General features: G+C 42.8%; 1 protein-coding gene across 1 annotated transcript; it reads right to left on the reverse strand.

Moving 5' to 3' along the window:
• Positions 1-3,008: 3,008 nt before the first annotated feature.
• Positions 3,009-8,501, reverse strand: LOC148214033 (zinc finger and SCAN domain-containing protein 26-like). Its single transcript, XM_088128873.1, is given in 4 exon segments — positions 3,009-3,012; positions 4,457-4,529; positions 7,661-7,775; positions 8,085-8,501. Coding segments are annotated over 4 exon segments (609 nt in total).
• Between the last annotated feature and the right edge of the window lie 16,828 nt (positions 8,502-25,329).

The raw sequence follows: 25,329 nt of genomic DNA on the forward strand, positions 1-25,329 counted from the left end.
GTCTCAAGTTTTATTTGGCTCTTTCAAACTTGGGTAGTAAAGAATGCCAAACATAACCAATCATGTAATCTCTGATATTGATCCTGTTTTTCAAAAGATATATTTTCCTTCCAGTCCATCAGACCTGAAGCGGGGGGGAGGGGGGGAGCTTGCTTGTAGAAAAGGTGATTGCAGGAAATGGACAATGTCAGTCTTTCTTTTTAGAATAAAGATCTGCATTTCAAAGGTTTTCTTTTGCAAATTTATTTTCTTCCAGCAGCTACAGTTAGGAAAAAGTAATCAGTTTTCTGAGGAAGACCTCAGCAACCTCAGAGGAGCAACAGCTCAGAGAAGGGGGAGGGAGGTCCATTTTTGCCCTATTTCTGAATTGCTGGGCTGCCCCCAGGACTGCTTTGCATTTCCACTTTGATCAGCAATCTCCTTCTCTGCTTTGCAACAAGAATCCAGCCTTGGCCCTCAAGGGGGTCTTCCTGTGTTTTACTTTTAAACGAAATGGGAGATGGTTTTCATCTTTGTCCCTCAATATGGATATTATGGACAAAAGGGAAACGATGTTTAGGACAATATTTGGTCGAGCCTCCATGGACTGGTATGGTCTATCTGAAAACAAAACAAAAAATCTTTTTAAGAACTTTTGGCTCTGGAAGCAATCGAGGCACTCTATAAATTCCTGTCAGTGCAGATTCCTTCTCTCCAGGTTTTCAAGTTGTCATTCTAGGAAATTATTAGGAATGAGAGGATATTAAAGTCCTTAGCACTTGACATCTATAATAACGTTTTCATCGAAGTAGAAATGTCATGAGCAGTCCACGTTTTGTCTCAGGACTGCTGGCATTCACCCACACCCATTCACAGCAGTAGGGCCTGCAATCTGGGGGTGCAATTCTAGAGTTATGCTGATCTCCCAAGATTTGTCCTCCTGTGGCAGTAAGAATCATCCCAGCAGCTTCATCTTCCGCTGCCTGATCAGCGAATTAACCCTAACAAGGCTCAAGGATCCCTACGAAGGTGATCAACTGGATCTGGGACTCGGCCACTCTCTGCCCTGTGAGGCAAAGCCAATCTTTGGAGATCTCTTGGGATATTGGCACTGGGTTTTCACAGGGAAGGCCTCCCAAAGCAGCCAGTCCACCTCCTCTCTGGCCACAAATGGTTGAAGGGGAAGAGACCACCATTGGGCCAAGCCATCCTGAAGCTCCATCAACACTTTGTTGACCCCCACCTAGTCTTGCCCAATATCAAAACCTCCCCCAGGAGAGAAGGTGCGCACGCTCCATGTGTGGACGTCAGACCCTGAGGTTTCATGCTGGTGGTTGCCATGAGGAAGGTGCAGGAGCACACGGAAAGTGCCCAGCGACATCAATGGCAATAAAACACAACAGACTTGGTGCTACTGGGCATAGATGTAAGTGGGGGAGAGGGGATGCAATAGACCCTGGGCACCAAGGAATGCTTCTCCAGCTAGGCCCAGAGAGACCTGAAGGGAGCCTCACAGCAGGAGAGTGAGCGGCGCAACTGATCCTGCACAACATCCCCTCCACTCCTGTGACAAAGGGAACCCCCTTCCCAGAGGAGAGGAAAGGGGGAAAGACAATTCGGGGCCACAGGAGCAAAATGTGGGTGAAGGGAGGCACCGGGCGTTTGAAAGCAGGCAAAGTATTCTGCCCTGCAGGAAAAAAATGCTTCACATCTCCAAATATAATATTACCTACAAGAGTGGCGAAGGATTGTCCTTTTCTTCAGTGGACTTCAATAGGAACTCACAAGGAGGATTGCGGTCACCTCAGGAGGAGTCTTCCAAGCTCCTGACTTGGGGCGAGAATCTGCTTAAAGCAAAGGTGGCTGTGCTGGCTGTAAACGCCTGCCTCTTACGCTGACCGCTGCATTCACTGACATTTCAACTGCCAGACTGCCATCACCGAACAGCAGTATAAATGTTGGGTCTCCACGTCTGTGCCTCATGACTGGCAAGGGACATTCCCTGTCTACACAAAGCCACTGAATGACTGTAAAGTTTGTGACTATTTTGACTTTGTGAGAGAGCGGATGGGAACTCAGCACTCTCTAATGATCAACCAAAACTCTAAATAGGCTTTTATTCTTCATAGGCCATGTCTCTACCGTACATACGATGGGCAGGTAAAGCCCCTCAAGTGAAACTCAGGGCATCCTGCGGAGGGCTGGGCAGGCTGATCTAAAAGAGAGCTTGCAGGGGTGGACCGACCAATAGGAGAGAACATGTGTGGCTCAGGGTCAAACTGTGGAGTCCTTGGGGCTCTCTGAGCTTCGTTGTCTCCTTGCAAACATTTCATTACCCGGCTAGGTAACCTCTTCAGTGCTACCAGGAAACGTTTCCAAGAAAACAACCAAGCTCAGAGAGCCCCAAGGACTCCCCAGAGGTGGACTGCCCTGTATTCACCTGCCTGAGCCATTTCCCTTCTCCCTCCTGGAGACATTTGCTCTTTTAATTCGGTTGATAATTCCAAATTGAGAGAGGGAAGCATAGAGGAATTCATAACTTTGGTTGACAACATTGGCTACAGTCAGGGCTGCTTTGATTTCTCATGGCTTACCTCCTGGTTACCAAACATTGCCAGGCTGAAGACAACATTTCTGGGAATTATGGGCTTGGTGGTAATAGGAATATTTGTTTGCTGTTTTCCTCAGGGCTTATCCTCCTGTTTTGGACGTTGTAGGGAATGCTCTTCTGTTCTCAAAGCAAGATCAACACCTTCCCCCAAGGCAGGGATCCCTAATCTTGATGCAGAATGGCCAAAAATACGAATCTGAGTCACAGGATGATGTATAGCTACAAGATTCCCTAACGGATTCTGCATAACATATTCTGTTTTTGCACAAAAAGAAAAAGGAGGGATTGTGAGAAGGAAATCAAATCTCCCCTCGCCTCCCAGGTCAGCAGGAAGTCAAAGTTTCCCATTTGTCTCACCCCACCATCGTTTATCTGAACAGCAATCAAGGCATATGATCAAATTATAGTAAGAACTGGGTCACCTAAAAAGATTAAAAACGTAGCAGGAAGAATTGGGACTCCTCCACCCTAGCCCAGAATTAAAGAATTAAAGACCTTGCTTGAAGGACCAACATTCCTTGAAGCCTTGATCAGATCATAAGATTTCTTCTCTGAAGGGATCTACATGCCAATTAGATCATGCCAGGTAAGGGAACCACAGGAAACCCCAGTGCAGGAGGGCGCCTGACCTGAGAAGGCTCCCTTCTAAAGATCCTACTAATTTCACCTCTCTTGGAATCCGGGAATCACATTTTCCAAGAATTCCTCGAGGGCCGGCATTCCTTCTCACCTTTCCAGGAACAAGAGGATCTTGTGATGGAATGGCTTGATGAAGGCCGCGCTCAGGGAGATAAGCATTTCCTTAGCCCCCAACAGGAGCGTGGGAAGGTTAAGAAGATGAGACTGGCACCACCCTAAGGAATTCACGGTGTTTCGGCTTGCTGGCTTGGGAAGTTTAGATTCAGTCTGGAGAGATTCTGTCCTGGAGGTGGAAGCTAATAAGTGCAACAGAACTGTATCTGTGCTGTCCCTGGAGTTCTTTGGGCTGAACCTGACAGATACACCCTATAAAAGGAACTCCTGGAGAAACCGAGCATTGCAGCCCCACAGCTGATCCTCTTGTGTATCTGGCTCTCAGAAAATCAACTCTTCTCTCTCTCCCTGTGTGTTTATTCCTGGATACGAGACAAACCATGCCTTCTGGCACTGGGATAAACATAATAAACAATAAATTTCTCTTATTGGTGTGCAATAATATTGGCCACCTAAAATAACAGTACGTTCAAAAAGCCAGTTCATAATTAAAACAGCCATTTTCAATGGTAAATTAATTCCTCTTGGGCTGCCGGTTGTGAGGGTCAGACTCAAAGAAATCTTCTTTTCCCAGGTCAGTGTACACAAATAGAAAATGTATAGATTTAAACAACTAAATCTAGAATTTACATGGATTCTCACCCAAACAGATCTGTATATGTGAATTTAGGTTATTCCTCCTCCTGAAGCTCCTTCCATGCTCCACACATTTATATGGTTCCTCCCCTGTGTGACTCCTTTTATGGGAAGTAAGATGACTGCTAGTAGTAAAGCTCTTTCCACACTCCAGGCACTTATATGGCTTCTCCCCTTTGTGGATCCTTTTATGGGAAGTAAGGGACCCATTTTCACAGGAAAGAGTGAAAGTACAATTGTGATTTTTTTCTATTGTCCCTGCAGATATAATCTTCTCCTTTGGTTTGAGTTGGAGAGTGTTCATTTACAACTAATTTGTCTTTTAATAGTATTACACTTCTTCCAGTATAGTTTTCCTTTATTTTTCCTTGTTGGGCAAGAAAGCCTCGCGTCTCAGCATCCATGGAAGATGAGCTTTCCTGATTCCAACTATCTGACTCGCTTCTCTCATGACTTTCTAGTTGCAACTCTACTAACTTGTCCATTCCGCCTCCATGGCTGATGACTTCGAATTTTTCACTGGGATCTTTATGCTCATAGCCATGATCACCTTCAAAGGAAAAGAGTAATGAACATGATAGCAAGGGTAGGGGAAAAGATCAGACTGTAGGTGGTCATATGATTTTCCTTCTGAATTTTTGCCAAATTGCAATATATTGCCCATTTGTATCCTTACAATCACATGGTATAGAAATGATAATTTCTATACTCATGAGCCATAAAAGCTTTGAAAACATCTACAGCATCTGGTTTGTTTAGAATCATCCTTATATAGTCAAACCAAACCCAGAGTCAGCGTTGAGTTCTGGAAGAATCTGGGGAAACATCCAGGGAGGCCTTAGGAGAAAACCTAACATTTATCGGAAGGCGGTCAATAACAGGAAAGACCAGTGACAACTAAATCAGTTTTGAAATTTGTCCTTTTTTCCTACCCAAACTGCCTTCCATTTGCTCTTCATTTTTCTCTGGCCAAAATCGAATGGTTGCAGAGAAAACAATTCTAGAGCTCTTCTATTAACCCTAAAGAAGCATGTTTGCAATGGAAAAACAGCACCATTTTGCCCTTAACCCCAAGGCTCAGGATAGAAATCAAAAGGAAGACAAGTGATTAACCCAACAGCCTGAATAAATGAGAATCCTTCAGAGGACAGACAGGGAAGCATCTGGGCCCAAAAGGATGAAATCAGTGTGATGGAGCTGAGCATCTCCTCAAGCCAAGGAGTGAGTTTCTCCGTGATACCTTTAAAAAGAAATGGAAAAATTCACCAGATGAGAAATGGCAGGGGATGCATCTAAGCAGAGAGCCACTGACGTCCTTCCTTCCTTTAAGCAGGAGAAGGCAATATCTTCTCCTTCCGCCCCTCCAAAGAGATGAGCTGCTGGCATCTAACCAGAAAATGTCTTCCCAAACTCTCTCATGGGAGAGAAGCAAACCCTTACCCAGAGAGGCCACGTTCCTATAATTTTCCAGCATGACTTCCCAATGCAGCGCTTTTTGGTGAGGATCCAGCTGAGACCACTCCTCCTCGGAGAAATACACAGCCACCTCCTCAAAGGACACAAGACCCTCCTGAACAAGGAAAAAAAGAAAAGAACAGAGCAGAGCAGAGCAGAACAGAACAGAACAGAACTGGCCAGGAGGATTTGCAAGATCTGTCCTATTCTTCAGAAATTCCCAAAGCAAAAATACAGTGGAACCTCGGTTCATGAACTTAATTCATTCCGCGACTCTGGTGGCGACCCGAATTGGTCGCGACCCAAAGCAAATTTTCCCATAAGGTTCAATGTAATTTCTGTTAATCCGTTCTGACGTAGAGGACAGGGAGGCGGCTATTGCTTGGAGGGAGAATCCCCCTCCCTACGACGTCGTGTCAGGGGCAGAAAATGGCCGCGGGCCACATGTCAGGGGCGGAAAATGGCTGCGGATGTGTCAGGGGCGGAAAAATGGCTGCGGAACATGTGTCGGGGTGGAAAATGCCCACGGACCACGTGTCAGGGGCGGAAAATGGCTGCGGACATGTCAGGGGCGGAAAAATGGCCGCGGAACACATGTCACAGGAGGGAAAATGGCCGCGGACCATGTCACGGGAGGGAAAATGGCCGCGGATCCTGATCATCTCCCGATCCGGCGTTCGCGAGCGGAGGCAAAATTTTGCAACCGGAGCTGGTCGTCACCCGAATAGTTCGTGAACAGAAGCATTCGTGACCCGAGGTTCTACTGTATGTACTAAATTAAATGGCAACCCTTGGTGGGATTCCAAGGTTTAGATGATAAAATGGAAAGAGCCAAAAGCTTTTGACTGAAGAAATATTTCTGGCAGGCTTGATCCACTTGATTGCTTCTGCAGGCCTTTTAGTGCCATTCAGTGATAGCAACCCCAATTTCCTTCTGGATCGATCCATCAAGCGATCCATGCTCCCACCTTCAAAAGACTCTCAGTGTTTTGAGAGGACCAACTGGCAGATGGTCTTCAGAAACTCCACCTATCAGTGTCTCCAGTTCTTCCTGTGTTTGCAGAAGAAAATCTGGGGGCGGGGAGATTCTTTCTAGCATTTTAGCAAAGGGCTTACGGTGAACCCAGAAGGACTAATCGTGCCCACCTCAACAACTTCATGAAGTGGTGGGAGAGCACAGCCCAGGGATTTGGGTGGGGGGTCATGAATATCCAAAGGAACACAAGCCGGATTCTTCTCTTCCTCAGATTGCAAGAAAGGTGTTAGTAGTCTGAGCTGTTCGCTTAATGGGAGACAACAAAGTGGAGGCAATTTTCTGGGAAGGACATTTCTCAGCCTTTGCCAAGTGGGATTCCTTGGCCTCCAAATCCAGGTAGAAAACAGAGGATTAGAAATTACTTTGCAAGGCAAAAGGGCCTTGATTATATGCTCTTTCAGAAAAAATTCTACTTAAAATCTTCTCTATCCGGCCATTTTCATTGGATATTAATAGCCTGGCTCATGTCTTAATCTGATGTGCTTCTATTTCTCATCACTGGTTGTAAACAAGGCTTTTTAAAAATGGCAATGTGCCAATCTGAGTATTTAGTTATTTTCGAGCAGCCTTGCACAATTCCAAGTCAAGCAATTAAAAAAAGAATGGGTCTCTGTTTAGCGGTTGCTATGACTGTAATAATATTATTCCTATCACTTGAGGAACTCTTTTAAAAAAAATCAGTTATTGTAAGCAAATAGTAGAAAGAGTAAGTAGTAGAAGGTGAGTTAAGTACCAGTCTTAAAAAAACATTTCCTAATAAGAATCTCAGGGGAGGAATTACAAACGATGGTATCCAAACCACAGACTTCAGAGCAGGCTAAGGTGACTGAGAGCAACTTGAATCTGCTATTCCACATTCCATGTTGCTCAAGGACAAGAAAACACCCAGGCCCAAAAAAGGGGGAAAAATGGAAGGAGAGAGTCCTACATACACCAGCTTGACTGCCTGAAGGAAAGGGAGAATACAAATTCAAAAGATAAATTTCCTCCTCTTACTGGAGCTGGAGGTTCAGCCACTGTTTCAGCTCCACCAGAAAGAGCAGACAACTTCATTCGAGTCTTCCCTGTGATGGAGAGAGAATTTTAAATTGCGTAATTAATAAATTAGGAGGAGGCATTCTAGAGAAGAGAAGACATAGAGAAGATGAGAGAGCTGGGATCTCTCTGGGAATGGGAGGGCCTTCGATTACCTCCTGAGGTGTCCTCACTTGGATCTTCCTGAGAGATCCTCCTGAAAAATGGGTCCTGAGGGAGACTGGAGGGATTCCTCCTTCCGTCAGGATCGCTGATGCCCACAGTGAAGGACTTGAAATAGTAGGCAGGAGAAAAGAAGAAGAATTAACAGACATCCCACAATGTGAAGTGTATTGTAGTTCTCTGAACACACATTTAAAGCCTCCAGTGTCCATCAGGGAGGCTCGAAAGTGAGAAAGGAATGGCTGTCCCAAATCTATCTTCTAGAATGGGTAACACAACGATGTCCCACAAGAATGAGTGAAACATCTCCACATATTACAAATGCCAGAAAACTCTCGTGGGGAGGGGTTAAGAATTCAAACACATTGTTTATTCCGTTCAGACCCCTTCTGGGCTCCCAAAATGAAGGTCTCTCACCTGCAATTTGACTGGCTCATTTTGCTCCTCCGCCTGGCTCAGGAGGAAGCCTTCCGCCAGGGCCACTGCCTGCGAGCTGGTCTCTGCTCCACACTCCCGCACCGAGCTCTCCATCGGCAGGGGCAGAAGGGCCAGGAACTGCTCGAGAGCAACCAGGTTCAGCACCTGCACCTTTGTGTGGTTTTCTGGTCTCAACCATTGATGACAAAGGTAGTGGAGACGCCTGCAAAGTCCTCAGGGACCCTCAGCCTCCTGGTATTGGATGCCCCTTAATTTCTGGGGCCGAACCTCTGAACGGATGGTTTCGTCCTCCAGGATCTTCTGCCCTGGTCTTTCCCAGATCTCCCCACAGCTCCTAGGCTGGACAGCAGAAGGGCCTTCTCCAGTTCCCTCACTTGCTAAGGGTTGTGTCTCCATTCTTTCTCTGTCCTGTACCGCAACTCCCAAGGCATCTGAGGAATCTTGTGGCTCTCCAAATGCCTTTTCATTAATAGGACTGTCCCTGTAGCCGAGGAATGACCACAGCGGGCCATTTAGCCCTCTTTGCCCAAGAGAGAATTTTGTCTGTATGGAAGGACCTACAAAAGGCTTCCAGGTTGTGTGTCTGGGATGGAAAAGAAAAGAAATTCCAGGAATTAGAAATTGATGGATTTCACCATTGAACAACACTCATCCCCATGGAGGGCACCATTTTTCTGAGCTGGTATAGTATGGCAGTGGCATTGAGCAGATAGGAACTGAGGTCCAGGCAGCTGATTGGCATAAGCTGAATCTTACTTCTTAAGGGTTGCATACTACTAAGTTGGAAGAGGATGGTAACAAGTCAAAGGTTTTGCTGTTGTGGGTACTTGGCAAGGAGGGTGCTCTGGGGAGGGGAAGATAAGGTTTTGAGATGTTCAAAAACCACAATTGTGAGACCACCGGCAGACCTAGTTGTCACATAAAAGTTAATTAACGTACTAAAACACACAACCCTAAGGTGGAGATTTCAGAAAACATAGAACATGCTAAGCTCATTATGGGATGGTAGTATGTAACATGGAACCAAGCACGCTTGCCCGACAATGTGACAAAATGGAAACGATTCAATTTTTCCTATAGCTACTTCCTCATCCGTGAAATGCAGAACATTTGACAGAAAGCTTTGCTCGAGGCTCCTCTCCTTGGAGAGGTGGGACCTCCTTGCCGAAGCGCTTGAACAGAGTGACCAGAAGACTTCCCCTGACTGCTTGGTGTTGCCTGCCAGTAAACAAATCTGGCAGCCTTTGTGGCCAAGAGTCCTGTGTTTCTTTACTTGTGTGTGTGTACTGTGTGTGTGTGTGAGAGAGAGAGAGATGCAAAATAGGGGACTGACTTCCATCAAGGACTTGGAATGCCCAATAAATGCATCTCGGAGCATTTTCCTTTTCTTTTTCTCAGAAGGAAGGGCTGGCTTTTTAAAAACCCGTATCTACACTTCTCTACAAGCGGGATTCACACAACATGCCAAACCCCAAACAGGTTAACAAACCCCCAAAGTCCAGTTCAGCTAAAATGCAATGCCAGTGAAGTGAGCCTGGCTTGGGATGTTCCATTTCCCTTTCTTCAGGGTTTGCTTTTGAACAGCCAAGTCACATCGCAACACCCATGTGGGTTCAGAGAACATGCCCTAAGCCCAAACAAGTCAATCAAGCACAGGGGCTGAGTTCACACAAAACACAGGGCTTGAAGAACGTGTTGGGTCAAGAGATTAAGAGAAGACAAGAAATATAAATATCAACCTTTATATCTATTTAAAATATACAAAAGAGAAAACTTGAGCATAAAATAGATCTTCAACAATACAAAAGTGACAACAAAGAATATAAATAATATAATACAAATGTACCAAGACAGCAGGGAAGAAGCAGTGAGCTTAAAAAGGTAAAATCAGAAAAGCAGGAGAACAAGTAAGAAGAAAAACACTTCTTTTATACAGAGTTTGCCACCTGATTCAATTATGTTCACAGCCAAAAAAAATATCTTGTTAACTCCATAGTTAATTCTGTTAAAGCTGTAGATCTTGCAAATATCCAACACCCCTTCTCCAGATCTTATCAGTATAATCATTATTAACTAGAATTAAACATATTCAACATTTCACAAAAATGTACAAACCTTTCTCTTGTTAATGGCTTGGTTAAAATGTCAGCGACCATTTCATCTGTAGGACAATATACAATATCTATTAGTCCCTTCTGCTATAAATCCTTTACAAATTGACACCTTAATCCAACTGCTCTACTTCTTGCCTTAATACTTTCTCCTTACATTTAGTAATACAGACTTGGTTGTCTTCAAACATCACAACTAGGTCCATTAATACCAAAGTCCTTTAATAAATGAAGAATCCATTCCAAATCGTTGCATGCATTTGCTGCTGACATACGTTCTGCTTCCGCTGAGGATTGAGCCACAACAGTCTGTTTCCTACTAGTCCAATAATCAACAAGATTATTTCCAAAATAAAACAGATATCCACTGGTTGACTTGTATTCCGTTGACTCTTCTCCCCAGCTAGCATCCATGTATGCACCTAATCTAGGATTTTCACAAGATGATACCTTTAATCTTAAGTCCTCTGTTCCTTTCAAGTATCTCGCCACTCTCTTTACAGCATTCCAATCATGATGGTTTGGTGAACTCACTTTTCTACTTAAGATGTTAACGGCTGCTGCAATATCAGGTCTCATGGTTTTACTCAACTAAAGGAGTTTACCTATAGCTTCTTGGTATTTACCATGATTTGTAAATGGCTGTCCGTCCTTCAATTTTAAATATGTTAATTCTAATGGACTACTTACAGGCTTACAATTTTCCATGCCAACAGATTCTATGAAGTCCACAATCTTCTGCTTTTGACTTAAGAGAAAACTTCCATCATTAAGTTTTTCAATTTCCATTCCTAGATAATATTTTACTTCCCCAAGCTGTTTAATTTCTATTTCAGTCTTTAATTCATTAGCTATTTCATTAACATCCTCCTTGTGTTGACCACATATTAATAAATCATCTACGTAGGTCAGGATATATTGATATTGTCCATTCTTGAATCTCATATATAAGCAGGGATCAGCCTTTCCTTGCTTAAATCCTTGATGATATAAAAGGTCTGTTAACTTATCATACCAGCTTTTGACTGATTGTTTAAGGCTATAAACACTCTTATTATGTTTACAAACAAGATTTTCTTGTCCAATTTTTTGAAATCCTTCAGGCTGCACCATATAAATTTCTTCTGAAAGATCTCCATTAAGAAAAGCTGTTTTAACGTCTAGATGTTCTCCAAACATATTTCTTGAACAAGCAACATGAAGAAATGTCCTAAATGTTGTATCATTGACCACTGGTGCAAATGTATCAAAATAGTCAATTCCATATCTCTGGGAAAAACCTTTCGCAACCAAACGTGCCTTATATTTATCTATACTTCCATCTGAATTATATTTGATTTTATATACCCATTTATTTCCAATGGCCTGTCTGTTAGGAGGTAATTCAGTAGAGTCCAAACATGATTCTGTTGTAAAGACTGATATTCCTCCTCCATAGCTTCTATCCATTTTTTTCTTTCTAAAATAGGTAGCTTACTAATTTCTTTCCAATTTGCTGGTTCTTGCAAGTTTTCACAAAATCCATATCTTTCTGGAGGTTTACCTTTATACTTCTATCTGATCGTCTTACGTTAGTTATTTGTTCTGTTTCTGTTTCACGTGGTTTAATTCTTACTTCCCCTTCTGTTATAACAGCATTTCCCAAAGATGGACCTACTAATTGATCAGTGATCTCTATAGGTACCCCAGTCACCAATTCTTGTGGAACAGAATCTATGCTCTGTAAATCAGTTGTTAATATAGCCTCAACTGTCTTTTGCATTATATTTCTCTCATCCACATATACAACATTGCAACATTTCACTTCAAGAGTTTTAGGATCAAAGACTCTATACTCTTTCCTCCCAGGAGGATATCCAACAACGATTCCAATCTCAGCTCGTGGATCAAGCTTCCCCCTTTTTTCTTTTGGAACATAAGAATATGCTTTAGCAACAAAGCTTTTTATATGCTTTAAACTTGGTTTCTTTCCAAACCATAGTTCAAAAGGTGTTTTACTAGGGATTCTGTTATGCAAATAAGCTGCTGTAACTACCACTTCAGCCCATAAAGAGTCAGGTAGTCCAGCTTGCATCACCGTAGATCTAGACATCCCCTATAATGTTCAACTTCTCAGAACATCCATTCTGTTGTGGAGATTAAGATATGGTTACTTTATGTTCTATGCCCTCCTGTTCCATAAACCTCTTAAAATCTGCATTACAATATTCTCCACCTCCATCAGTACATAGTGTTAAGGGTGCCTTACCAAATTGGTTCTTAATTGTGGCTACATAGCACTTAAATCTTTCAAGGGTCTAATCCTTGTTTCTAAGTATACAGTATATACATAACTATATCTACTCTTAAATTCAGTAAAATAAGAAAATATCTGTTCTTGCCTGCAGATAATGGCATAGGACCCACTAGATCTGAATAAACCTCTTCCAAAAAATCCTTATCTTGTACATTGGATTGTCCTGAATAACTAGGAGCTGTTCCCTTTCCTTTTATATAGATTTCGCACCTTTCTTTTGCTTTATCACATTTAACAGCATTAACTCCACTTTCTGTCAATAATTTTTCAATACTTTTCATGTTCCTATGAGCAAACTTCACAGGCCATGAATAAAGACAACTTTTATGATCACAGATATCTTGCCTAGTTTGACACATAGGCCTCCTCTCATTTGTTATATTATCATTAACATCAATGATAGAATGAAATCCATCTTTTTCATCAACTTTAAGCACCAGACCAATTCTGTCATTAATAATTTTTCCTTATTAGATTTAAGTATTACAGTGTAACCATTCTTCACGACCCTTTTAGTACCAAGCAAGTTATTTGAGGCTTCAGGAACAAAAGCAACATTTGTTAATGTCCGGTTCACTACCTCACCTGTAGAAGGAAAAACTCGTAAAGGTACAGTTCCAATTCCAAAAACATTTAGCCTTTGTTGATTTTCCGTATCAAGTTCACTGAAACTTTCTCTAAACCGACAAATATGGATAAAACTGCCACTATCAGGGAGAAAATGCCTTCTGTCATTTACACCTTGATAATCAGATATTTGAAACGATTATCATTGCAAGCATTCATACCATTATTAAACCTTTGATTATATCTCTTATTTGGTCTACCATTTAATGGTTTAAATTCTCTATGGCTATTAAAATGTCCTTATTTACTGAAAGACATTCTTTCTGTAGAACATTTACTCCTCTGGCCTTTGACCTTCTACCCCTTTAACTCTACAATACTTAGCAATATGCCCAATCCTCGAGCACACATAACATCTCCTTTAAGGTCTTGTTCTTAATACTGACCTGTTATCCGTTACCCTTTTAAGGCCAGAGTCTCTCAAATAAGCAACTGTATAATCTAAATCCACTTTTGCAATAGACTCAACCATAGTCTTTTCGTTTGCAAAGGATTGGGGTAGGCTAAGTAATATAGAAGTGTGAAACTCAGAGTCACATATCTCTGCTCCTGCAGACTGAAGCTCTGAAACGAGCTTTAACATTTCCTTTCAGTGCTTATCAATACTAGTTCCTTCTTTCATCCTCATACTATACAACCTTTCTTTCAAAAATATCACATTCTTATTTGATCTAATAAAATATTTTCCCTTAAGAGTGTGAGAAAAATGAATCTTTGGGTGAAAAAGACAAGTTTCTAGAGGCCTCAGATGAATGGGATCACCTCAATAAGATTGAAACATAAAGGCATGTGGAAGCATCTTTGAAGCTGATGTGAACCAGGCCAGTTGTAAACTCCTTATCACAAACATCCCCATAGCAACCTGGGCATCTGCCCTGAGGGAGGATGCCTTCTTCCTGGCATTTGGCACCTTGAACTAATTTGTGTCTTCTTCCCTGTGACACTATTGTTTTACTAGCAGATAACAGAGGGGCAGAGAGTAACTTGAGAACTATTGCTTATTTAGGTATCCCTGCATCATCATAGGAATATGTATGCATATACGTTTCTTTTCCCTTCCCCTTCTTGTAGAACTGTATAAATATCAGAGCATCCATTTTGCCTGTAGGGGAGGGCCTCCCACTAACTTCTGGTGGGGTCCCCCTCCAGTACGTACTGCTCAAGAAACACTGCAGTGAAGCCTCGATTATTCTGCATTTGTGTCCTGCGTTTTGATCACACAGAAACTGGGGTCAGAAGTGGGATTCACAGTTTCCGAGCTGACACCGGAGACGACAGCAGGGCGCCCTTCAGGGTGAGTGTTGTTGCGAGCCTGATCCCAGTGAATGTGTGTGTGTGAGATTCTCTCTTTACATTTCAATACAGACTGGTGACCAGGGCTGTGGGTCTAAAAATTCAGTTCCAGCCACCTCCAGACTTCCACCAGTCCTTCTTGGCAAAGACTGGAAGCACTCCAGGTGCTCTTGGTGACCCCATCCAGCCTGAAGGTTGAGGGGATCCAAGCGTGGGTGCATTACCAGCACCAAAGGCTGCCCCTCCGCCGGGTGACAGCATCGTCCCATCACAACATCAGCAACGGAAACCAAAAACCCAGTGGAAAGTTCAAGGACTGGACGGCCTCAAGCTGGTTTTCTCAAAGGGACGCTAAAGACACTGAATACGTTTGTGGGCAATGAAGGTTCAAAGCATATTTGACTTGTAAGGATTTGTAAGGACACTCCTTCCCCTTCCCGATTTCCGGGGGATCCGCTGGATGGAACAGAGAACAGAAGGGGAGGTATTGGGAAAATTCAGCATGTCGCTCTTTCTTTTCTGTTTGTCATTTCTTTTCTTCATCTCTCAGGTAGTAATCGCTGACTAGTCACATAATACTTTGATACAACTTCATAATTTGGTTATTAATGAAACAAACCCTCTTGCTTGCTGGATTTGCAGTTATTTCCCTACTCATAGCCAGCAAGGGTCAGTTGTTTTGCCAATACCCCTAGGCTTGGACAGAGGGTATAATTACTCAGTTCAGAGTTTTAACTCAAGCTATACGGATCCCAAACCTTTCCAGCTTCTCCACCCCATACCTGATGCCCCCTTTTGTTTTCAGAAGAGGGGGGGAAATGATTTTGTTGGGGACTGAGAGGGGTGTGTGTATAAGTTTACATGGGATAGTCCTGGATGGTTGCTGTTTAACAAGTCAGTTCCTATATTTGATGGTTCTTTTACTCAATGGCTAGAAAAACTTTTCCCCCAGTACTCCTTTAAATCAGGCGCCTTTCTTCCTACTCTCAAGATTATTCTACAGGTTCTAACATCTAAACGACCAATCCATTTAGGTTCAGGAGTCTGGTGGTTATGTGGCAATGAGGGATTTAAGGAAATGCCACCTGCCTGGTCAGGGACTTGCACTATAGAGTGGTTGTGGCCCGGTGGCATTCTTATAGTGCCAGTAGAAGCTATCCGATACTCCACTAGGCATACCTTCCACCGGGAAAGGAGAGCAGAACACCTAGAATGGTCTACGGGAACCTTCATTGGCAGGAGTCTCTTCCCTGCGGTGGGAGTTGCTCAGAATTACAAAGATATACATAAACTTGCCTCCTTTCTTTACAACACTTCTATGGCATTGGAAAAATGGGAGAATATTACATTGAATCTGGAGGAACACTTACAAGATGAAGTCCTCTCCCTTAAGGATGTGGTCCTCCAGAATAGGACGGCCCTAGATATGATCTTGAAGAGTCAGGGTGGTGTTTGCGTGTATATTAATCAGTCATGTTGCATGTTCCACGACCAGACAAAAGGACTCCTGGTTGACCATAAACAGATTGCTCACATTGTGGCAGAAATACGAAAAGATAGAGAAGAGTATGTTGAAGATTGGAATAATTCTAGGGGGGACTGGTCTTGGTTAACCTCCTGGCTGCCTAATTTTTCATGGCTGCGACATCTTTTTATTGGCTTAGTAGTTGTAATTGTTTGTGGTTTATTAATCTGCACATGTCTTTACTGCTTCCCCATCTTTATTTTTACATGTAGTACCTGTACATGACCAAGTTCTCTGCAGAAAAACAAGTACCTCGTCTTGGTACAGAAAACCTTTCCTTACAAGGTTTAAATTCTTGGTTGAAATATTAAGAATTTAAAAAGGGGGGATTGAAACCTTATGAAAAAGGGCTCTTATTTTCCCTCATATTTACTTCCTTACCAAAGGGATAACACAGACACGGACATTTATGAATCTTCACACGTTTCTCTCATTCAGACACCCTGTCTCCATAAGGGTCGGGGGCATAAAGACAAAGGGGAGGGGGTGCCCTGAACTCTGACTAGCATCCAATAGCTCATCAGGAAGATAAATTTCCCCCAATAATAAGGAGGATCCAAAACTTATGCCAATTTCAACCAATCATTTGTTAATTGCTGTATCTCTTCGTAAGGAACATGTATAAAATTGTCTTCTTTGGGCGTGGGAGGGGTCTCCTCTGCCTTAAGGGGAGAGCCCAGCTGACTCTATTGGCAAACTTTAAATAAAACTTTAAAATCTCAGCTGGTACTTTCGTGTCTGATCTTCTGCCGGACTGAATCCTAATTGAGGAGAGTCAGATAATCTCAAATGTTGGTAACAACGTCACCCAGGTGGCACCGGATCATTTGTCCGGAGGGTGCTGTCCATGACTCTGCCCACTTCGACTTCGGTAGTAAAAGGAGTTTTGGTTTTGAGCCAAACAGTTGCTTGAACTTGAGACTTCATAGTTGGTAATTGCCCTTTTTTGCGTCTTCTGCCCAGCGAATGTGTGATTCCCTCTTTATGTTTCAATCCAGACTGTTGACCAGGGCTGTGGGTCTAAAACTTCAGTTCCAGCCACGCCCAGAGTCCTTCTCGGCAAAGACTGGGAGGCCCTAGAAAGCAAGGGGGGCTGACAAGACTCATCTGCTTCAACAGGTAGCGCAAGGCCGTGCGCTGGACTCTATCTGGGCAAATACTGGCCTGCTTGTCTTGTCCCTCTCTCAGTCCAGAACCAGGGAGTGAGGAGGAGGGCCAGGAGATCACTGGGAAGTCTCTGGGTGTAAAAGATACGCCTAACACCTTGGGGGACACACGTGTCATCGGTTGGGGAAGATGGGGAATGAGCAGCCCAAGGTCTCCTGACCTCCCCCCGGAAAGGATGCCCCTTGCCTGGGACGGGGGTTATTACCCGTACAGGCGGAGACGAGGAAGAGTTGTGCACGAAGTTTGTGTCTGGGATGGGCTCGGATGACCGACACAGCTGGTAGACAAATTTGGCCTGCAATGGGGACCTTCGACTGTGCCATATTAAAATCTCTGCAATCGAAACTAAGACCTTCCGATCTGCCCTGTTGGTTCTGCTGGGCAGGACTTTCTAATCCCGAGTGTAACTTTTAATGCCTCCACTAATTAGGTAAGTTCTTGTGTGTGCCTCCTGCTCATTTCTACTCCCAACGTTGTGTGTGTGTGTGTGTGTGTGTGTGTGTGTGTGTGTTCCCCTTTCCCCAGCTCTCTGTAAATAGGGAAATGGGATTTCTTTTCAAGGGATGTCCTTAGACCTTGGGACCTTCCATCCCTAACACTGGATTTCCCTAAGTCTCAGCCCATATAACTGTTAGAATTATTTCTTCCCAGTTCATTTCTGAGCCGGGATAAAAGAGACAACAGGCAGTTGGACGAAATTCAGCTCTTTATTCTTCACCCCAAAGCCCAAGCTGTGACGGCGGGCTGAGGTGGGTGGCCGCGCCTGACCCCCCCCCTTTGGCACAATGGAGGCTTTTCGTCCAGCCCGTTTCAGAATACCGCCCCTTCCTCAGCCCCCGGTGTCCCACCTCACCACCATTCCATACTAGGACCTTCCTCCCTTCCTTCCTTCCTTCCTTCCTTCCTTCCTTCCTTCCTTCCTTCCTTCCTTCCTTCCTTCCTTCCTTCCTTCCTTCCTTCCTTCCTTCCTTTCCCGGCCCCTCGACCCTTAATGAAGCACATTTTCCCCAGGAAAACTGTCCTTGGAATGGAGACATTAACTTGTCTCTATGGGGACAGATTTGGATGTCTCAAAGTTAGTGAAAAAGGCCTCCAAGCTTACAAAATTAAGGGAGGAAACAGGATTCAGAAATCCTTAATGAAAGCCCAAATGCCTCAACACTAAATATAAGTGTATATATATGTGTGTGTGTGTGTAAATACTAAATATGAAATATATGCATATGCAATATATAACAACTTCTATTGTAGCTAATACTCTAGCTGAAAATGTAAGGCTGCTCTTTTCCTTAACTCTGCCCTTTTGATTTTTGTCTTCCTCTCTGCCTCGGTTGCTCCACAAATTCCTACGGAACCAATGTAGGAAAAAAGAAGGGGAGGGGAGGGGAGGGGAGGGGAGGGGAGGGGAGAGGAGAGGAGAGGAGAGGAGAGGAGAGGAGAGAAGAGAAGAGAAGAGAAGAGAAGAGAAGAGAAGAGAAGAGAAGAGAAGAGAAGAGAAGAGAAGAGAAGAGAAGAGAAGAGAAGAGAAGAGAAGAGAAGGCACCACCAAGTATTGTCAATGGGCAATAAAATCTGAATGATGACTGGAATTCTATACTTGGTAGTGTGCATTCCTGACATGCCACATATTTAATCTTTTTTAAGTACTTTCATAGAGACTCCTCTTGTACTTTGATTTCTGTGTATTTGTCTTTTGGAACTGACTTTTTCTCCTTTTCATTTCTCTTCTTGAGGCATGTGTGCTGGTGTACGGTTTGTAAAGCCAATTCACAACGTGAAGCAAAGCCATACATACTTGAGACACTGGGGTGGTGTGGGGGTCGGAGACCTAACCGTGTTCCCGCCCTCCAACAGATCTGGGATTCTGGGCCTTTTCATAGAGCTCTAGGTCAGAGGTGAGGAAATCTGCTCTCCGTGTAAAGGCCCAGGAGAGCTCCAGTGGTCAGGTAGTGGCAACCTTCAGTAGAGGAAGACGGAAGTCTGTGTGGACTGCTTTGAACTGCTGGGAGTGGGTCTCCATGAAGGCGGAAGGGCTGGGCGAGGTTGCAGAAGAGGGAGCGCGAAGGGGCGAGGTGGTCCTTTGAAAGGCAGCAGATGATGAACACGGATGAAAGCAAAGAAAAGAACACTGTATGTTGTAAGAGGTTGTGTGAGGGGTTAGTGTGTTGTGAACAGGGAAGATGAAGGTGGACGTCTGTTTACTGGCAACTCTGTCAGAGGGGCTGATCTCAAGGTGGTGATATCAGCAAAAGGGGAGTTAATTAATAAAATGGGACTCAGACTGGGGTCATAAGCTATCAGGCTCACACTCCCCACCAGAAGATGTCAAGGATACACCATTAGACTCACATTCCTTCACAGGACATGTCAAGGAGCTCTGCGATTAAGCATGCAGACTGCTTAAAGCAGGAAAAGGCAGATATAAGCCCAGGCAAGACTTAATATAGCAAAGCCTCCAAGACCACCAGGTGTCCCAGATGGAGAAAATCACAGGCCATCATGGACACCGTCACATCTATGGGTTGAAAATGTGTAATGTTATTATGTGATGTTACTTATTAAGTGGACATGCTGAACTATGTAACCAATCTTGTAATCTCTGATATTGATCCTGTTTTTCAAAAGATGCACTTTCCTTCCAGTCTATCAGACTTGAAACTGGGGGGGGGGGGGGGTGTTGCGCAGAGTGCAGCAATACTTCATTGTGCAGGGTGCAGCGAAACTTCCAAGAAGAGTTGCCCAAGAAAAATACACATCAGCATGGCAGCTATGCAAAATACAATATCCATTTCTTGTTTCCCAAAAAAATCCAGTCAGAAAATATATACTAACTGGTGTTTATTGATAAAAATCCAAAATTCCATAAAATGCAAATATCATACAAAATATAGAGAAAAACACATCTTCTCATATATTGTAGCATCCAAGACTTATTAACATTACAAACTTAACAAAGTCTCTAGGTAAAAAAAACTCTCAGAGAAGAGGTACACTACTTGGTTATTAGTTACAACTACATAGCCCATAAAAACGACTACATGGTGGCTACCACTGTAAAACCACTGTACTCAAACTAAACTAAACTAAACTGAGAGGCTGAGCATATGATCCCCCCATTATATTGCCACTCCATACTCCCCCCCACTGGGTAACTAGCATACACACGTCATTAGGTGGCAGTAACTAGTAGTATACATGGAGACACACAAGTCATGCGATATCTCTAGTCATAACAATTCTGTGCAGATAACGAGCTGCATTTCTTCCCATGGGAAAGAAAATGCTAACACCCCTCTCAGCTCGTTTTCGAAACAACAACAATAACATACATTACAGGGCAATACACGCAAATGGTTACAACAATGCAGAAAACAATTACATTTGTTCAAATCCAAGTCTGGTTAACATTACTTCATGTTGTACAATAGGCAATGGTTTGGTAAATACATCTGCAAGATTTGATTCAGATACACAATATACAATATCAATGAAATTTTCTAACATAGCCTGTCTTACATTTTTGTAGTTCACATCTACATACTTTGTACGAGCTTTTAGGTTTTCTGTTTTAGCTAATCCTATACAGGCTTGGGAATCTTCGTGCACTGTATAAGGCAATGACACTTGTATGCCTAGGTCAGTGAATAACTGATGAAACCATCTTAATTCACAGACTGTTTCTGACAAAGCTGCAAATTCAGCTTCTGCAGTTGACAAGGCAATGGAAGATTGTTTCCTTGCTTTCCACGCAATGTAGATTCACCAAATTTACAGACAAACCCAGTTATGGACTTTCTGTCCCCTTCTTCTGCAAATGAGCTGTCAACAAAAATTACTGGCTTTTCAGGCCCACTCGTTGACATTTTAAGACAAAGGTCTGTTGTACCTTTTAAATATCTCATTACTCTTTTTAATCCTTGCCAATCATGCTCTGTTGGGTTAGCTACTTTACGGCTCAAAACTCCAACAGCATAGGATAAATTGGGACGTGTCCATTGGGCTAGGTGAAGGACAGAACCTATCACAGAATTGTACATTTCAGGTTTTTCACACAACTTTTCACACATCTCATTTTTTTAAAAATCACAGGTCATTGGAGTTTTTACAGGTTTAGCTTCTGACATCCCCATCTGTGCTAACAACTGTTCTATCTTTTTCTTTTGACTTAGATAGATTTCTCCATTTTCAGCTCTGTGCACTTCAATACCAAGGTAGTATCTTAACATACCCAGATCCTTCATTTTAAAATATTGCTCCATTTGCTTGGCAAATTCTTTTACCAAGTTTAAAGAACCAGTTGCAAGACAAAAATCATCAACATAAGTGAGAAGGACTGTATAATCTTCCCCAGCTCCTCTAGTATACACACATGAGTCAGCTAATGGTTTCTTGAAACCAATTTCCAACAAAGCTTTATCTAAACATTGATGCCAACATCTCCCAGCTTGTTTCAATCCATACAGTGCTTTACGCAACCTGTAGACTTTCTGGAGATCACTACATGTGTAACCCGGAGCTTGCTTCATGTACACAATTTCAGGAAGCTCAGCATTCAGATAAGCTGTATCCACATCAAAATGATGAACAACCATGTTTCTTTGTGCAGCTAAGGCCAACATTACACGCAATGACTCAGGCCTAACTGTAGATGCATATGTGAGGTTGTAATTCATAAATTGCTCTTGTGAATAACCTTGTGCCACCAATCTAGCTTTATACTGAACAGTATCATCAGGTAAAAGCTTCTTTCTAAACACCCATCTGGAACCTATGACTTTTTGTGATGGAGGTAAATCAACAATTTCAAATACATTTTGTTTTACCAATGCATCAAATTCTGTATCCATAGCAACATTCAATTTTTCTTGTTCACAGAGAGGCATACTTAATATTTCCTTAAATTTCTGTGGTTCGCAAATGATCTGACACACCCTCACTTGTTGAATAACAAACTTTTCAGGTGGAACCCTTTTTGTTGTACGGGTTGACCTGCGAGGAATCTCAAAAACAATTTGCTCTTTTTCCTCCTCTGCCTGCTCTAATTTCTCTTCTTCAGTTAAAACCGGCACCTCCTCCGCCGCTTGTTTTATCTGCGGAGAGGGGGCTACAACAGGTGGTGTTTGCTCTCTAGCTAAGTCTGTGTGTGAATGGAAAATGACTTCTGAATTTGCATGCAGCCTTTGCCAGCCGGAAGGCTCCTCAAACCTAACATTTCTAGAGATTACAATCTGACCATGACCCAGAGAAAATCGATACGCTTTAGATTCAGCAGAATAACCAACAAATCTCAAACACTGTGTTTTTGGTTGGTTTTTCCTCCTCTGAGACTGAGGAATCTGTACATAAGCAAAAGTTCCAAACGTACGCAAGTGCTCTAAGGAAGGATATCTGTTATAAAGCAAAAAATAAGGAACTTCATTCACAGCTGAATTCCAGTGTCTATTAGTGAGAAATACTGCTGTTAACATTGCCTCACCCCAAAAATGAGATGGTACTTGAGCATCCTGCAGTGAACTATCTTTTAACACTTTCAGAACACCAATTTTGTGCTCAGCCACGCCATTTTCTGCAGATACACCCACATTTGTTAATCTGTGGAAAATGCCTTTTTTACGTAGCCAATTCTGAAACTCATTGCTCAGAAACCCGCCCCCTCTATCCCTTTGCAAACTGCCCACTTTATATCCATGTTTTCTCTCAACAAAAGCAACAAACTCTTTGAAATGAGAGAAAGCTTCAGACTTCTGTTTAAGCAAATAACAAAACGTAAAACGTGTCTTATCATCTACTAAAACAAACATAAATCTTGCTCCACCTTCACTTGGAGTAAACGGGCCAGCTAAATCAGCGTTGTTGTTGTTGTTTAGTCGCTAAGTCGTGTCCGACTCTTTGTGACCCCATGAACCATATTGCGCCAGGCCTTCCTGTCCTTCACTGCCTCCCTGAGTTTGCTCAGTTTCATGCTCATTGCTTCAGTGATGCTATCTAACCATCTCATCCTCTGCCGTCCTCTTCTCCTTTTGCCTTCAATCTTTCCCAGCATCAGGGTCTTCTCCAAAGAGATCTCTCTTCGCATTAGGTGAGGTTGTTGATGATTCTCCCTGCAATCTTAATTCCGGCTTGTGATTCTTCCAGCCTGGCATTTCTCATGATGTACTCTGCATATAGGTTAAATAAGCAGGGTGACAGTATACAGCCTTGTCGTACACCTTTCCCTATTTTGAACCAATCGGTTGTTCCATGACCGGTTCTGACTGTTGCTTCTTGATCTCAGGGAAATTCTGCTACTTTTTCTGGCAACAGGGACAGATTTTATCTTAGATTGCTTACACACAGTACAATCAAGAAACTTTGCATATTTCTTGAATCTCAGTTCTGGAAATCTCTTGGCCATTTGCAACTAACATTTCCATCCAGGATGACCAAGCACTCTGTGATAATAATGAATACAACCATCATGTAAAGGCACATTACCAGCACAACTTCCAATTAACACATCTTGTTTAGGAAGCATTTCATACAAATGATTAACCAGTTTCCCTCTAGCACACTCAGCCCCCTCTTTGATAACATACCATTCAGAACCTTGGAACGTAACAGTATACCCAATGCTAGTTAATACAGGGACACTGAGAAGGGAAAAATCAAGTGTAGGAACACAGAGTACATCAGAAACCACTTCCCCCAAACAAGGGATTAATACTTTACCTTGCATAGTTACTTTAGCTACCGGACCATCAGCCAAGTTAACTTGTTGAATTTTAGGCTTGCATTTGGTCAGTAATAACTGCTCATTATTTACAATGATTTCACTGCAAGCAGAGTCCAGTAACCACTTATCAGAAGGACGTTTGTCTCTGTTAGAAATCAAAGCAGATACCATTCTAGTACTTGCTTTTTGTTTACCAAACTGTCCATTCCCACGATGGATGAACTTTCTGGAACTCTCAGTTGGCTGATTTTTCATAGGACAGTCTTTTAGAAGTTGTTTGGTAGACTGACAATGAAAGCATTTCCTCACCATGCATGCAGTCTCTGTGCCAGCAGAAGGTCGCTGCTTTATGTTATCAAGCCTCTTCTTTGAAGTTATCTGTAAATCACAAGAAGATTGTATTTCCTGTAATCTGTTGGTAAGGTAGTCGACGGTCAAATCGGCAGGCAGTAAAGCTTGGACAGCTTCTACAATCATATCAAATGAATCATCCAGACTCGAAAGAATGATACATGCCTTTTGTTGCTTAGGCAGTTCCATATTATGATCTGCCAACTCAGCAAACAAAGTTTTCATCTCATGCAAATGCTCAATTACATTAGCTCCTTGCTCCAATTTAAGGTTATATAACTGCTTTGACACGATAGCAGCTGAGGTTTGTCTCGCATAAATGTCACGCAAAGCCACCCAGCATGCGTTAGCAGTCTTCAAATTGCGAACATGCACTAGTTCTGAAGACTCAAGTCCCAAAATCAAATTACCATACGCACGGTCCAGCATGGCTTGCTCAGTAGGCATAGGTGCTACTGGAGGAGGGTTGTGCACAAAATGCCAGAGCCCCTCTTTCATGAAAAACAATTTCATTTTTATATTCCATGTCTGGTAGTTCTTTGAATTCAATCTTTCAAACAGAAGGCTTACTGCTGCCGTCGCCATGTTTCACTTTTATAACAGGCACTCAGACACAGAGAAAGAATCCAAACCTCAAACGAAAACCTTGACCAGACGCTCACAAGCCGGGTGATAAATACATAAATCTCCATTCACTCAGGAATCTCAGTCCTGGCTTCCAGCACTTCTGGCCTCTGTCCGGGGCTCAGTTCTGGAATAGCACTCCTGGGACAGCACAGCACACCTGAGTCAGCACTCCTGGGCCAGCACTCCTGGGCCCATAACCTGTTGCGCAGAGTGCAGCAATACTCCTATTGTGCAGGGTGCAGCGAAATTTCCAAGAAGAGTTGCCCAGGAAAAATACACATCAGCATGGCAGCTGTGCAAAATACAATGTCCATTTCTTGTTTCCCAAAAAAATCCAGTCAGAAAATATATACTAACTGGTGTTTATTGATAAAAATGCAAAATTCCATAAAATGCAAATATCATACAAAATATAGGGGAAAACACATCTTCTCATATATTGTAGCATCCAAGACTTATTAACATTACAAACTTAACAAAGTCTCTAGGTAAAAACAAACTCTCAGAGAAGAGGT

This window comes from Python bivittatus, unplaced genomic scaffold, assembly GCF_059951505.1.
Source record: "Python bivittatus isolate LINGU-HERP-01145 unplaced genomic scaffold, Pbiv_v1 ctg000820_np1212, whole genome shotgun sequence".
Classification (NCBI taxonomy): domain Eukaryota; kingdom Metazoa; phylum Chordata; class Lepidosauria; order Squamata; family Pythonidae; genus Python; species Python bivittatus.